General features: G+C 36.9%; 2 protein-coding genes across 7 annotated transcripts in view; both read right to left on the bottom strand.

Annotated features, from left to right (window-relative positions):
• Nucleotides 1-7,508, bottom strand: part of opa1 (OPA1 mitochondrial dynamin like GTPase) — a 35,643-nt gene extending 28,135 nt beyond the window's left edge. The window contains exons 1-7 of one of the 3 annotated variants that reach the window (XM_086161429.1): nt 7,347-7,508; nt 6,045-6,369; nt 5,281-5,377; nt 4,988-5,095; nt 4,145-4,198; nt 2,911-2,993; nt 967-1,125 (exon numbers count right to left, since the gene is read on the bottom strand). In XM_086161429.1, the coding sequence (XP_086017555.1) occupies nt 967-1,125; nt 2,911-2,993; nt 4,145-4,198; nt 4,988-5,095; nt 5,281-5,377; nt 6,045-6,369; nt 7,347-7,375 (855 nt within the window). In that variant the 5' untranslated portion in view covers nt 7,376-7,508. The remainder of the gene's footprint in view (nt 1-966; nt 1,126-2,910; nt 2,994-4,144; nt 4,199-4,987; nt 5,096-5,280; nt 5,378-6,044; nt 6,370-7,346) is intronic. The other 2 variants (XM_086161430.1, XM_086161431.1) reach the window with 2 other exon arrangements.
• Nucleotides 7,509-11,990: 4,482 nt separating this feature from the next.
• The window catches only part of atp13a3 (ATPase 13A3), a 31,409-nt gene continuing 29,878 nt past the window's right edge, over nt 11,991-13,521 (bottom strand). For all 4 annotated transcript variants that reach the window (XM_086162556.1, XM_086162559.1, XM_086162558.1 and 1 more), the window contains one exon: nt 11,991-13,110. In XM_086162556.1, the coding sequence (XP_086018682.1) occupies nt 12,913-13,110 (198 nt within the window). In that variant the 3' untranslated portion in view covers nt 11,991-12,912. The remainder of the gene's footprint in view (nt 13,111-13,521) is intronic.

Raw genomic sequence — 13,521 nt, 5'->3', positions numbered from 1 at the left:
TGATTGTATAGTTTGCACACCTGCAAAATATTTGTTGGGATTACAAGAAAGAGCAGAAAACAAGAGACATAGCTTACATGAATACATGTGAGTCGCAGCTGGGGAGAGGGACTTTAATAAACACACACCACACTACATTATCAAGTGCTGTTAATACAAAAAAAACCATGAGAGCAGCAAATGTGCTTAATGGCAACTTCTGAGGTAGATCAACGATAGGACAAAGGATTTCGAAACTAGAGCAGTATTAATTTAAACACCAGACTATGATAACTTTATATCCTCAAAGATGTTTAGAATTAGGCTCCCCTGAAGGTACATCATATGTATTGCAACTCACACCATGCAGCAGCTTGCCACTCCACTACATGCAATGCTTCCAAGCATTAGGTTGAGTACTTGTTTGCTCAGTTTTTCTGTTCCGTTGTACGAGAGAGTGAGGCAGAGATAAGTAATCTTGAACCAGGGTATCAGGATTTGTGCATGGCATGCCCTCCAAATGACACTGTTACACTTTGCAGTGAGGAAAAGCACTTTCATTCCAACTTACAGATAAAATAATAACTGACTGTTAACAATTCAAAATTCCTTAATTCTTCACAATAAGGTAAAGGCAGACTTCATTTTAGTTGGGAAATACACTTTCTGGGGCCTCTCACAATGATGCTCTTGGACATAATGGCATGCTGTGACTTCACTGTTGGGTTTGGACACCAGAGATATTCTGACAACATCCCGCTATACATACCTAAAAGGGTCAATGGGGCTAATTTGCAACATATTGCCGAGGAGGAAACAAGAGACACTACCAAGGAATAGCTTGGTGTTGCAAAGTTTGATCTTGTTGGCAGAAATTAATGGTTTAAATTAATCCAACATGCATTTCGTTCCTGTTCTTCTTGGTCTATTGATAGGCGTTTGTATTTGATAGGGATAGGGCTGATCTAAATGGGATGGGACCTTCACCTTGCGTTTCTGTTGAGGGGGGCTGGGGTTCGAAGGCGGACTGGGAACAGGCTCTGGTGGTGCTTTACGTGAACTATTGGCTTCAGCGGCCCGCCGGACCTCCTCCTCGTGCCGCTGGATCTGCTGCTGAATAAGAATGAGCTCGCCAAGCAGACCCTGCTGGGGTATGTCATAATGAGAGAGAGGTAGCAGCAGGGGAAAAAAAAACAGCCATTTGGCTGGTGCGCCACACAGGCCAATGCTGCATTCCAAAGACAATGCCGACAGTACAACACCAGATCATGTCTGTGGTTGACATCCCTTCTGTACAGACTTAGTATCTCAATTTCTTTAAGGCCCACACATCACAGAGCCAGGGTCTTTGGCTTTGGAAATCTTGCCACCATCCTCAGTGTGATCCAACAAAGTCATATGCCAAACTTTGCCAGACTGAAGGCAGAAGAGGCAACTAATACCACAACCAGCACCTCTCAGCAAGTGGCAACAACAAGATTCTGCCCCACACTCATTCATCACTGCTGGATCAGAGTCTACATTCAACAAAATACAGTAACATAACTGGGTTTTCATAGTCGCTATATCAAAAACAGGGAAATTTTGTAAAGATGCTCTGTGGGTTCTAGTCACTATTGAAAATTAAACTATAATTTATGTATAGTAATGCGGCCAAAGATGATATTAGTTAAAGAAGCAATACAAGCAACATGATAATGGAGGGAAGCATGGGTACTATGTAACGGGGGGAATGTGCATTAGCTCATGCGTTCCGAACACTGTGACATTTACCATTTCTCTGCTATAGTCTACCTTTTGCTTCTGGCCACAAACCAGATAAAGCTACATAAAGTACAAATCAAATAGTGAGTAGAGCCGTCTTATGTTTTGTACGTCATGTTGGTGGCAACTACAACGCCATTAAAGATGGGTATTGGAGAGGACTATTTTAGTACCTTTTCTTTTCTTTTCATCTTTTTTTTCTCCACTATGCAGAATGTTCCAATACACAACAGAAAATCAAATAGCATTGAACTCTAACTTGTGACTTTGCAGAATAGGATAGACAAAGAATATGACAGAAAATTGAAAAAAGGGAACAAATAAATGGCCACACTTTAATGACTTGAGATGCAGAAGTATGTTGCATCTCCATTTCCAGCTGTTTCTCTCGGCAACTTACCTTGAAACCATTTTGACTTGATAATATATCATATTGCATATATAAGACATCATTATCTTGTGACGAATTTTTGAGTCTACATGACTTGCTTGACTACAAGTCAAAGTGTTCTGAATGGTCAACTAGATCTTAAAAATGAGTTGTGCATAGCTACTCCACACTTGACATGTTAAAACCTCATCATAATTAGAAGAATACCAATTTTAGCAATTATATTTAAAAAAGGTAATTAACAAATTCTGTTTTGATGACAGTGTCATTAAATTTGGCACTATATGGCAAAACTGTGACATATAGCGTTCTTTTTATCTGTTAAAATAGGAATACATTGGCCAATATTTGTAATACATTTTATAGTCAAGTGATATCCAAGCATTTTCCTTATACATTTCAGTATAGCATTTCTATACCGTGGTTTATAAATAAGTTAACTTTTTGGTTCCATATTTATTCCATTGCGACAAGTTTTCAAAGACTGTCAAATACTCATCTTTATCGAAAAGACACATGTTATATGAATATAAAATCTATCAAAACACACCAAAATTCATGAATAATCTCATCTGAGGCGGTTGGACAGGTGTGATTTATTCACTGTATACGTATCACACTATAAAATTTTTAAATGTGTAAAATGTTAAATCAGTGCATTTCTGCATACTTTGATGCTTAATTTAAGGAGAGACAAGCTGCAGACAGAGGATTTGAGAGACTGAGCTGAGGTGAAGTGGAGCAAGGAAAGCAGTCAAGATGGTTTTATGACACACCTTTTTGTTTTGCTTATCGCTGGCATCTTGTGTTGCAGCTGTAGAAGCATCTGTGGCTTTGAGTGGAGGATCACCAGAGGTCTCTATTGGGGGACAAACAACACAAAATCATATATTTAAAAGTGTGAAATACTGAAGGAATTGATCATTGCTCAAAAATTTCAAGTTACAACTCCCATAGTCAAAAGATGCCAGATAGCCATCATTAAAAGCATGCCTGTTATTAGAAAAGAAAGGTCAGTGATTATGAATGAGACGTTTGGAAAACCTTGGACTGGTCATAAAACTCCAGCACGTTCAAAAAAATACAATGAAACTGGAAACACTGAATTGTTTTCATTGCATAAAATTTGTGTACAATTGATACCTACTCATATCAAATCAAATGTAGGTATTTTAATTAGAGCAATATTTTAGGGGGGACACTGAAGACATCTCATTGAAGTACTGAATATATTGATTAAAAAACTTTTAAAAAACATATTAATTAAACAAATATTGAGAAAATAACCAATAATGAGAATGTTTTTGTTTTTTTGTCTGAAAGTAGAGTTGTTGGTCACTAGTATGATTTAAGAGATGTATGCATTTTTGTACTTTTTTCCAAACATCTTAGTGGCATTAAATAAAAGCAAAATACCCCTTTGCCTTCGAAAAAAGCCATAAAAGAGTAAAGCAGGCCATTCAGACCAGGGGAGAGAAATGGTGGTAGAAGTCAAAGGAGGCAAAAACATATCAGAAAAAGTTAAGCCAAGAACAGTCAGGTTAAATAAGGTTAAGAGGAGGACACTGTAAAGGCAATTATACTAGGTATGCATTTAATATCATACCTTTTTATGAGACGACGAAGGGCAATTTGTCACTATTTTCTTTGTCTTTAATTCAAATTGCCATTGCCCTACTTGTTTCAGAATATTTTAAGAATACAGAAGGGGAGGAGGCTAAAAAGAGGCTTTTGTAAAGAACCATTAGAAAATACAATTCATTCATAATTGGATGTCTTCAAATTGCATCCATTCCTGTGTAAACGCAGAATCAAGTGGAGAGCTTTCTGTGAAATCTTTCATGAAAGCTACTCTGCCACCACCTTAAAAGTGCCACCAAGGCAAGCAATCTTCAGGTCTGCTAACTGAGCACGCCCACAACCATACCAATACCATGGCAAGAAGTTGGTCTTACAGCAGCAGAAAGAAATGAGGGACTGGGCAGCACTACTGAGCACGGGTTTACACACCTAACATTAGGTGCAGACCAGAAGCTCCTTTGACTTCACTACCCAAACTCACACCTGTGAAGAATTTGTGGGATGACAGGAGGGGAAGGGAGGAGAAAGGAGGAACAACACATGATAAAAATCATAAGACGCAAAAGCAGAGAAGTGACGGTCAAAGCAGGGTGGCATAGCTGGATGGCGTGTATTAAAAAATGCAATCGCTATGCCAGAGCCTCAGGTTAAAAAAAAAAAGGAAATGCAAATGCACACATTAAAGTCAGATAGTTGTATTTTGAAATTTAAATAAGTTATGTCAATTTAATCAAAATAAGCAAATTTAATTACAATAAGAGAAACTGATAGCCACATAATTTGTGTCAAGAAACTTTCTATAACTCTTTCCAAAATTTCTTCAGGCTTGGAAATCACTATTTGATAATTCCATTATTTAATTGGTACGAATATGACTTTGGTATTTGACAACTCCACAGTCCGAATACCCTTTAAATCCTTCTTTTTTTCAGTGGGCAAGACATGCTACTTTTAAAAGATGTAAATCTTGATTTGACAGGTTTCACGAGAGAACTTTTCCTACAGTCCAATTCTAAATTTGAAACATTCCAGTGGACACACTGACGTAAAGCACGCCAAGACCATTTCAAGAAGAAGCTAGATGACAAAGACAGACCAAGATTTAAATATGCCAACTAAACTGCTAATACTGAGGTCCCAAGTTCTTAGAGCCGATAAAAGGTGAATTCCTAAGATTTATTTCATAAGTTTGGATCTACCTAGCATAACCTATCAATTGAAAATAAACTGTCCAAAGTAAATAACCCAAGAATGGAAAGGGGAATTATGTACCAGAAGACAGCAGGCTTTTGAGGAAGGTGAAGTTCTCTCCTATCTTGTCTAGGTCAGGTAACAGCTTTGCTATCTCCTCGATCTCTGGGAGAGCTTTGGCCAGTTTATCTGGAAATAAATAAAGTGACACACATATAAATTGTACTTCAAGAGTAACTTTTGAGTTATTACATATGTCAAAGCATGGATTTTAACTTTAAGAAATAGTAGCCAAGTATTCCATCATTTTAATATCTATGATACATTTGAACTGTAAAGTGTTTAATGCATGACACTAAAATTAAAAGACTCACCAAGATCAATTTGTTCCGTTAGTTCCCAGACAAAGTCAGGAATGACCCAGTTGTATTCACTGAAGTCAGGCAGCATGTCCTTCCATTCATCATAAGTCTAAAGGTAAAATGATACATCTTTACATTTCTCATATAGCACATGTGGCCCTTCACTACACAGTTCCAGCATGACTCCATTCAGCTCTTTTTGCTGAGTGGGGATAGTGTGGGGTAGTGCCTGGCCATTTTTTTTTGGACCTATTCTTCGTGAGGTGAAGCAAGCTGATACTAAAACATGACAACGACAGACTGCCAGCCACTGACTGGCCAGAGACTGACATCACTGAGTGTGGGCCTCCACATAAGAAATGAACCTGCGATTTAAAACAAAACCTGCTGTGGTTTGCTGCCTGTAGCCTTCTTTGGCCCTATTCTGCTATGTGTTTGACAAAAAAGCAAGTTCCAAAACTTGCCAAAAAGGCAAGTTCAAAAATCATATGGCAGTTTGGTGATATCGTCCTCTGACGACTTCGCCCACATTGAGTTGAGTGGCGCTGGAACTATGGAGTGGAAAACTGCATAACATTGTCGTAACTTGTTGAGATTACACAGTGTGCCCTTAGTCTTTCAAGTTGTATTAGTTCACCTTTACATCTAACAACTACCATTCCACATTCACAAGTGAAGGATATAATAATGTTTGGTATTAATACAGATAATTAGGGGAAGAGTTCCCAATCAAAAATAGGTATCTGGGAGTTAAAAAGTTCTGCAGATGTATTTACCTTTTTTGCTGTGTACCCCCCTCCAACTGCACTGCCAAGGAGAATATATCGGAGCTTAAGCAGCCTTGCAGCTAGGCGGGCGACCCAGAAGCTCCTTTGCTGCTGATAGCTACGTCCCCCTGAACCCGGGGGAGGCTTCGGAGACCTCATTGGCAACCGTGACATGGAGGTGAAATAACGGGCTGCTGTACGATGAGGAGGACGCTGGGGGTTGGTGTTTCCCGAGTAGCGATGGTGGATGGCACGGGACAGAGGATGTAACTTCTGGAGAGGCACCCGGAAACGTATCCCCATGTTGGTGGAGACGAGGTTCCTGCAAGCTATGCTGATGTTAGAAAGAAATGATACAACTTAGTCAAACTCACCCTTCTAAACAGTTAGGCCAATACACCAACAAATATATCTGAAGAAAAATAACAGTGAAAATGACTATTGGTATAATGAGAAGTTAATATATATCACCACTGATCTTTACATTTCAACATTTAATATTTATGTCACACAAATTAAAGCCCCTATTCATTTCAACAGCTATCCAATCAGTAGTGTCATTTGATCAGAGCTAGAACTTCATATATAACTGATGTTCCTCCTGATTCCTCCTTTCTACTATTATCTATTACTGTTATGTTTTTTACTTGAAACTCTGGCACAACAATTTCCTTCGAGATTAATAAAGTTGTTCTCATTTCTCTCTCATGTTGTATTTCTCCCTTCGAAATCATACTTATTCTTTATGCAAGCACTATTTCTACATCACTAATTAAACATGGTAAGAGTGAGAGCTCGTGGTTCCTGTACCATTCTATAAGAAAGATACAGAAACGGTAGTTGCTGTTGTTGTAAAATCATAGAAGCATCAATATGTAGAACTTATTTTATGAAGCAATATACAATGATGTCGATGACGATACTGAATAACGCTAAGAGATCTGGCTCACACTAAGCAGCCATCAATGATATTACATAAAATGTGCGACATTGAGCTTTTAATATGCAATGCTGCTTTCCAGTAACGTTGGACAACAACCCAATTTTCTGCTGTTAGCTAGCTAAAGTGTTGACGCGTAAAGGTTAGTTTCCTGACAACAATAAACCTCAGTGACAACCAACATCTCCGGAATCGGTGAAAACTTCCCAACTTAAAACAAACTATCGTTCGTTTTTTTCAGTATCACGGGTAATAGTACGAAAATGTAACTCCTCGACAAACGACAGGCAGCTAAGCTACATATGTTCTTAACGTTACATTTTAATGCACCAGCTAACGTTACTATGCCGTTTAGTCAAGTATAAACTCACCAGGTAGCCCTGCTACCGACGCGGAACATGGTACTTTTTTTACAGCGGAAAACACAAATGTCTTTAAAAATTCACTCTCCTCGGCATATTTCAATTCATTTTGCCAAAATGCTTTACATTTGCTGCCTTTCCTGGCAGCTAACTTGCTCGTTAGCTAAAGGACACCAATAGGATGACAGTCGACTTCCTGCACTTCCCGTGGACTTGTACTACCTTCAAATCGGCACTGACAAAAAAAATCAACTAATCTTTTAGTTCCTACATCCTATGACTTTGTTTTGCATTTAGTCTAAAATTCTTCTTGAATTCCTTACTTATTAATGTAAAGATATCCAAAGCGAATGATGGATGGATCTCTCATGAACTCTATGCATTGTGTACTATGGTGCACAAGAAAAACAATAATAAATAACCCCCCCCTTTCAATTCCCAAGATCCACAATAATCCACCTGAATGAGGCACCTACTTCAAGAAATTGATTTGGGTGATGAGGATTTTTTTCCCAAATGAAAAGAAAATTATATTAATAAAAGCTATGAAAGTGACAGGTCAGTGTTTTGTTTTACTTAATCAGCTGTTTGAAAATCGTCATCGGATTCTGAGGATTTCTACGTGTATCCCCAAAGCGCCTTGTCAGGTATATAATGCTTGGTTTAGAAAAGACTTAAAGGGTCTCTGAGATGCACATTAAATGAAACCGATCTGAATTGTGCTTGCACAATGTAGTGCTTTACTTTTGGGGTAATTTACCACAAATTCAGATGGCAACTTGATTTTTAATTTTCTGTTGAGTTACCACCATTCAAAGAAAAGGTGTTACTATAAATGCAAGATTGAAATTTAACTTTCATATGTAATTAACCAGATCTGAATACAAATACCAATAAACAGCCAGAGCTTTTCTCTTTCATACAAAATATTAAGTTGCTTTTGCTTTGCATATTATTTCTAGAAATAAATTGTAGTAGACAGAGAGCAGATTGTTTAGAGACCATTTATTTAAAAGAAAGAAAACAAGATATGTCTAAAATACAATCCTCAGGGGTTGGGGGGAATAAATAAAAAATAAATTATAAAGTACAAAAATTTCCAAAGAAAAAATGTACATCTCTGCCAATAAAAAATACAGATACCCCAGGTGAGCCCATTGCTGAGGTGTGGCAACTGCAAAAAAGCTCATTTAAATGAACTGTGTCGAAAGCATCAAAAACACAGATGGCCAGTAATAATGCTTTTCTGACAGCATATTCTTCTCAACTGGATATCTATTTCTTATTACTTATATTATCTGTTCATTACAAATACGTACATTTCCCTGAGGAAACAACATCCACATGAGCCATCATCTACTCAAGTGGTTGACTCAATCAAAATGCCATTATATGGTTTAGGAAATATGATGTGAATAAGAGGCCGATGCTGACTGTCAACAGTCAGTATGTGTTGTACCTGTAAAAAGCATCAATGTTTCAGCATAGAACCCATCAATTAGACAAAGCTGTGTCACAATAAAAAGGCAAATTTGCAGCTTAGAAGAAAAATATTTACATTTTGCAAGGCATTGTATTGATAAATTTTTCACCTCAAGATGTGACATGACACACCGGAGACCATGTCGTTTTGCCCCTAGCAGCAATATATCCTTTGTATAATGACCAGTGACTCTTTTATCAGTAATTTTTTTTTTTTTTTTTAATATGCATGCAAAATATTTCTAAAAAAAAATTGAGGACAAAAGTGTACATTGGATGATCAAAGGAAAAAAAATATGATTGTCAGATATTGCTCAAATTTGGAACTGGCTTAGAGGATTAGCTGATTATAAAATTTCGGGTGAATTCCCTTTTTCTGTCCGATTATTCAAACACCAGGTCAAGAAAAAAACGCAAGCAGGGAATCTTGTACTTTTATGTGAAAAGAAAGGGTATTTAAAATTGAGTTCTTTCAAGTCTATGTAGTGTGAATAATTATAAACCCAGGGGTCCTATGGATACATAGGAAGTACAAAATCAAAGAGTGAAATAAATGCCCAGGACTCATGCCCTACTTAAGAAGAATCCAAGCTAATACAATAATAAAAGTGAAGTACAATAAGTCACACAAGATAGTATAAATTAAGACAGACAACTGATTTAAACAAAGTACCAAAATAGTAAATAAAAAATAACACACACACCAGCCCTTTTGATAATCCAAAAATCAAATTTTTTCCCAAACTGTGTAAATGTACATCAATATATACATATATTATCTAAACTCTTTAAATAACTTTATTTAAGGTCCATCTCTGCTCAGTCAAATTACATTTGACAAAACTGAATACCACATATGTTTCTTTTCTTTTTCTTCTGAAAATAACTAATAGAGAGAAGATGACTGGTTTTAAATCTTTGGAAATAGAATCAATAAACACTGTATTGCATCCAAAAAACAAAACCAAAGTTTTTGTTTTCTTAGAACATTCAATTTTAGCCCATGTGAGTAGAACAAATGAAACCCTGAAAGCAAAGATTTTAAAATAAGAGGCATAGAAACCAATGTGACCCATACTTGGACCCAATAGCAAAAACTGATTTTGCATACAGACACAAGAATGATGTTATGCAGTTCCATTCAGTCTGCCTTACAATACAACAAAATCACTAACAAAACACTATCACTTTACTTTCCAAATAAACATGTAGGTTGAAACTAAAATCCCATCAAGCTTGTACTAAAAGCAGTGACCTCCTTTGTTATACATTTATAACCGTACTGCAATTATCATTAGAAATGGGCTTTGAAATGTTGAGCAATATCAGACTAGTAAGTGCAACTGCATTTATGTTGATCGAGATTGAGTTAAGTAATTTACCAGCTTCACAGTTGTCTCATGTGATGAAATGGCAAATTTGAGAGCTATGTCAGAGCAACCATTTGCTAAATTTCAACAGCATTGATAACACTATACTGATATTTGTGTGGTGCAGCCTAAAGTTAAGCAATGAGGTCTTAAGTTTCTGGTGGTAAATTACACATTACAAGTATGAAAGACCTGTTGCTAGGTATACTATACAGTTAGACAGTAGGAGGAAGCAACATGAGTCTCAAAGTGATGCCTGAACCAAACGCTGAACATCAAGAACTCTACCAGTCTTAAAACAGATGTAAATAGTTGCTGCTATGTCTTTACAATGGCAGATTTAATTGAGATTTATCATATTTACCAATTGTAACATTTGCACAGCTGAAAAAGACTACATATTCATTTAAAATTCCTGTCATAAACCTTAAAACCTGCCTTTCATCTGCAATATTTTGTCCCACAAGCATACTCTCAGCCCAATTCATTCATTTTCTCACTTATATCGACTAAAGTGATTTTTGAAATTCAGACTGAGAGGTATTAAAATGGAGAGATCAGTGAACACAAACTCTAATCCTTCACCCTCTTTGCATGAATTCTGTGTGTATCTCGAAGGTACGCAGCACTAACTATTTGCAGTTTCTTAATCCACTGATGCTGAGATTGGCTATGATGTGAAATGTCACACCTTTAACATAGAACCTTCCATGGGTTGAAATTGCTGAGATGATCACACATTTTGTTTTTAAAGAAAGACAAAGAAAGTAGCAAAAGTGTCTCTCTGGGGTCCATCAGATGTTAGTTTGATCCCATGCCAGTAACAGAACAGTCCAGATGCATGCTTTGTGCAGACTATTTTTAAAGTTAGATATTGTCACCCTCTTAAAATAATCACCAAGTCATTTTTTTACTTTTTTTTTTTTTTTCTTTGCCTAAATCATCTCCTCATGATGCTGACCACCTCTGGCAAAATTGCCTACATCCTCAGTTAAACAGACTGTGCCATTCTACCCCTTTAGTACATATTGCCTATGTCAAGAGTGTGTCAGATGGTTCAGTTTTTTGTGTTTCCTGAAAAATCTGAAAAAATGACTTAGGCGATTATTTTAAGAGGGTGACGATATGTAAATGTTTGACAACAAAAAATGTTTCTTTTAAATAGTTTCTCTTTTATTGCATTATCATGTATTAAAACTACATGTTTATAGACCCGGCAACAGCCAGGTCTTTGCATGCTTTCATTTTTCAGTCTGATAGCATATATTGGCTCCAGAGAAAAGCTGATTTCAAAACATTTGCTGGATCACATACAAAGAAATTATTTTTTTCTTTGTCACTAAAGGGGGAAAAAATGGTCAGCAGGAGACCGCCAAACGGAAAGCGACGGCATTAGTGCCAATCCTGTGTGCATTAACATGCAATACCATCAAAGCAGAGCCTTGGCTGATGATGGTTCAGTAGGAATCATCAGATCACCTTTTTAATAATCTTACATCAAGTGTTGTCTCTTTATTTTGGTTACTGCAATTTTCATTAAAGTGTAATGGCTAAATGGGATCTGATCAAAAGATACATATGGCCACTGTTCCATGCATTAAAAAAGTGCAATTTAGTAAGCGATAACTGTCAGAACACAAAAGTAATTTCAAGAGAGGCCTAATTTATCATTACACATTTCCAAGATCTGTGGCCATCTCTTGCCTATTTTGTGTAAAATAAAAATAAATTAATGTTAAATATGGTCTTGACTGTAGTCTCAAACTGTCTCAATGTTTTTTCAAGACAATTCAAAAATTGATTTTTGTTTTTTGGAAATGTTTGCAAGGCAGATGGAGATCAATAAAATTCTGATGTATATGTATGCAGTAACTTAGGTACATATATTTAAAGTTTAAAACCACTACATAGTAGCAGTTGGAGATTGCCCTGCCAACAACAGGTTAGATCCAACAACCTAGTTACGGTATGTATGAATGCCCTCAATGGAAGTCAGGTAATATTAGATCATGCAAAGATTGAAGGAACATTTAAAACGGCTGGATTCAAATTTACCTGCCGGGAGCAACTTATTACTCAATCAGCTGCAGACTTTTTCCATTAAGAACTTGCTGTGCAAATCTTTCCATTTTTGAATGGAACATTTTCACTGCCCCCCCTAATTACCTAATCTTTCTGGAAGGATTCATTATGGTAGTAAGCTTTGTCGATCTCTCCTGCAAAAACTGACTACATCAGTTGCTAATGCATTGTAAAGACAATCTATTTTCTTAAACAATCTTATGTTTGAACAAAAAAAAAAAATCTGACATTTGATATATCAGAAGCTCTCACCTGGCACCCGGACAGTGGCCATTCATTGTACCCTTATTAGACAATCATGCAGATCTGAGACAGCTCTTTGCAACTTAACTTGCATGTGTGTCCAGTACTTGCCAGCTTGGATGAGTGTGAATTTTCTTGATCTTGATTGGTGAGAGACCTGAGAGCGAGCAAGCGAGCTAACCGGTGACACCAAAATTTGGTACAGTATTTAGATTATGGACTTTTTTTTTTCTTTTTTTTTTTTTTAAATATTTAAGTTGATCTATGGTTTTCTTAAAAATATTTGTGGAACTACAGTATTAGAGACTAGCTTCTGTCCAGTCACAAGCAAATACTCCATCACACATGCTTCTCCGGGATGAAAAACAGTATACGATATTGGGGGGTATATTGGGGTACTAGGAGTTGGTCATAATTTGATAGGCGGATCTGTTTTGTGGGCGAGGCTTGGCTTCTGTGGTAGTGGTTGGCTTTGGGGGCCAGTCAGGGTCCACACTGAGCTCCTGGGCCAGGTGCATATATCGAGCTTTGGGTGCCATATTGCGTGGGCAGCAGATCCAGGATAGACACTTGTACAGCCGCAGATCGATGATTCCCTGAAAATACCACAGCCCAAAACATAAAGAGAAAAACCAGGAACAATGAGGGAAGGTAAGGATTAAAGTTCAGAGTTTACTGTTCTAACAGACAAAATATTTTGATGTACATAAACAAAAACTGTAAAAAGAAAAAAAAAAAAAGCCTGTAGTTTGTAACATATTTATCCATTGTTCTACACCTATAACTTCACATGCATGTAAGTGAATCAAAACAAAATTCATCATGACAAGAGCTCAAAGGACTCTTCAGAAGAAAGCTTCAAGTGAACGTTGACTCCCTCAAAACAAGCACATGGAGATACTGATAAAACCAAGGATTCCAAAGCAGGTCTTTGCAAATTAAATGCATAATATTTTGGCACACTGAGAAAAATAAGAAAAAAAAAATATAGCTAGTCCCCTTTGAAT

Source organism: Fistularia commersonii, chromosome 16 (genome assembly GCF_037954325.1).
Source record: "Fistularia commersonii isolate RoL2024-O1a breed Wild chromosome 16, RoL_Fcom_v1.0, whole genome shotgun sequence".
Lineage (NCBI taxonomy): Eukaryota > Metazoa > Chordata > Actinopteri > Syngnathiformes > Fistulariidae > Fistularia > Fistularia commersonii.
Note: the sequence above shows the minus strand (reverse complement) of the source record. Positions and strands in the feature narration are given on the sequence as shown.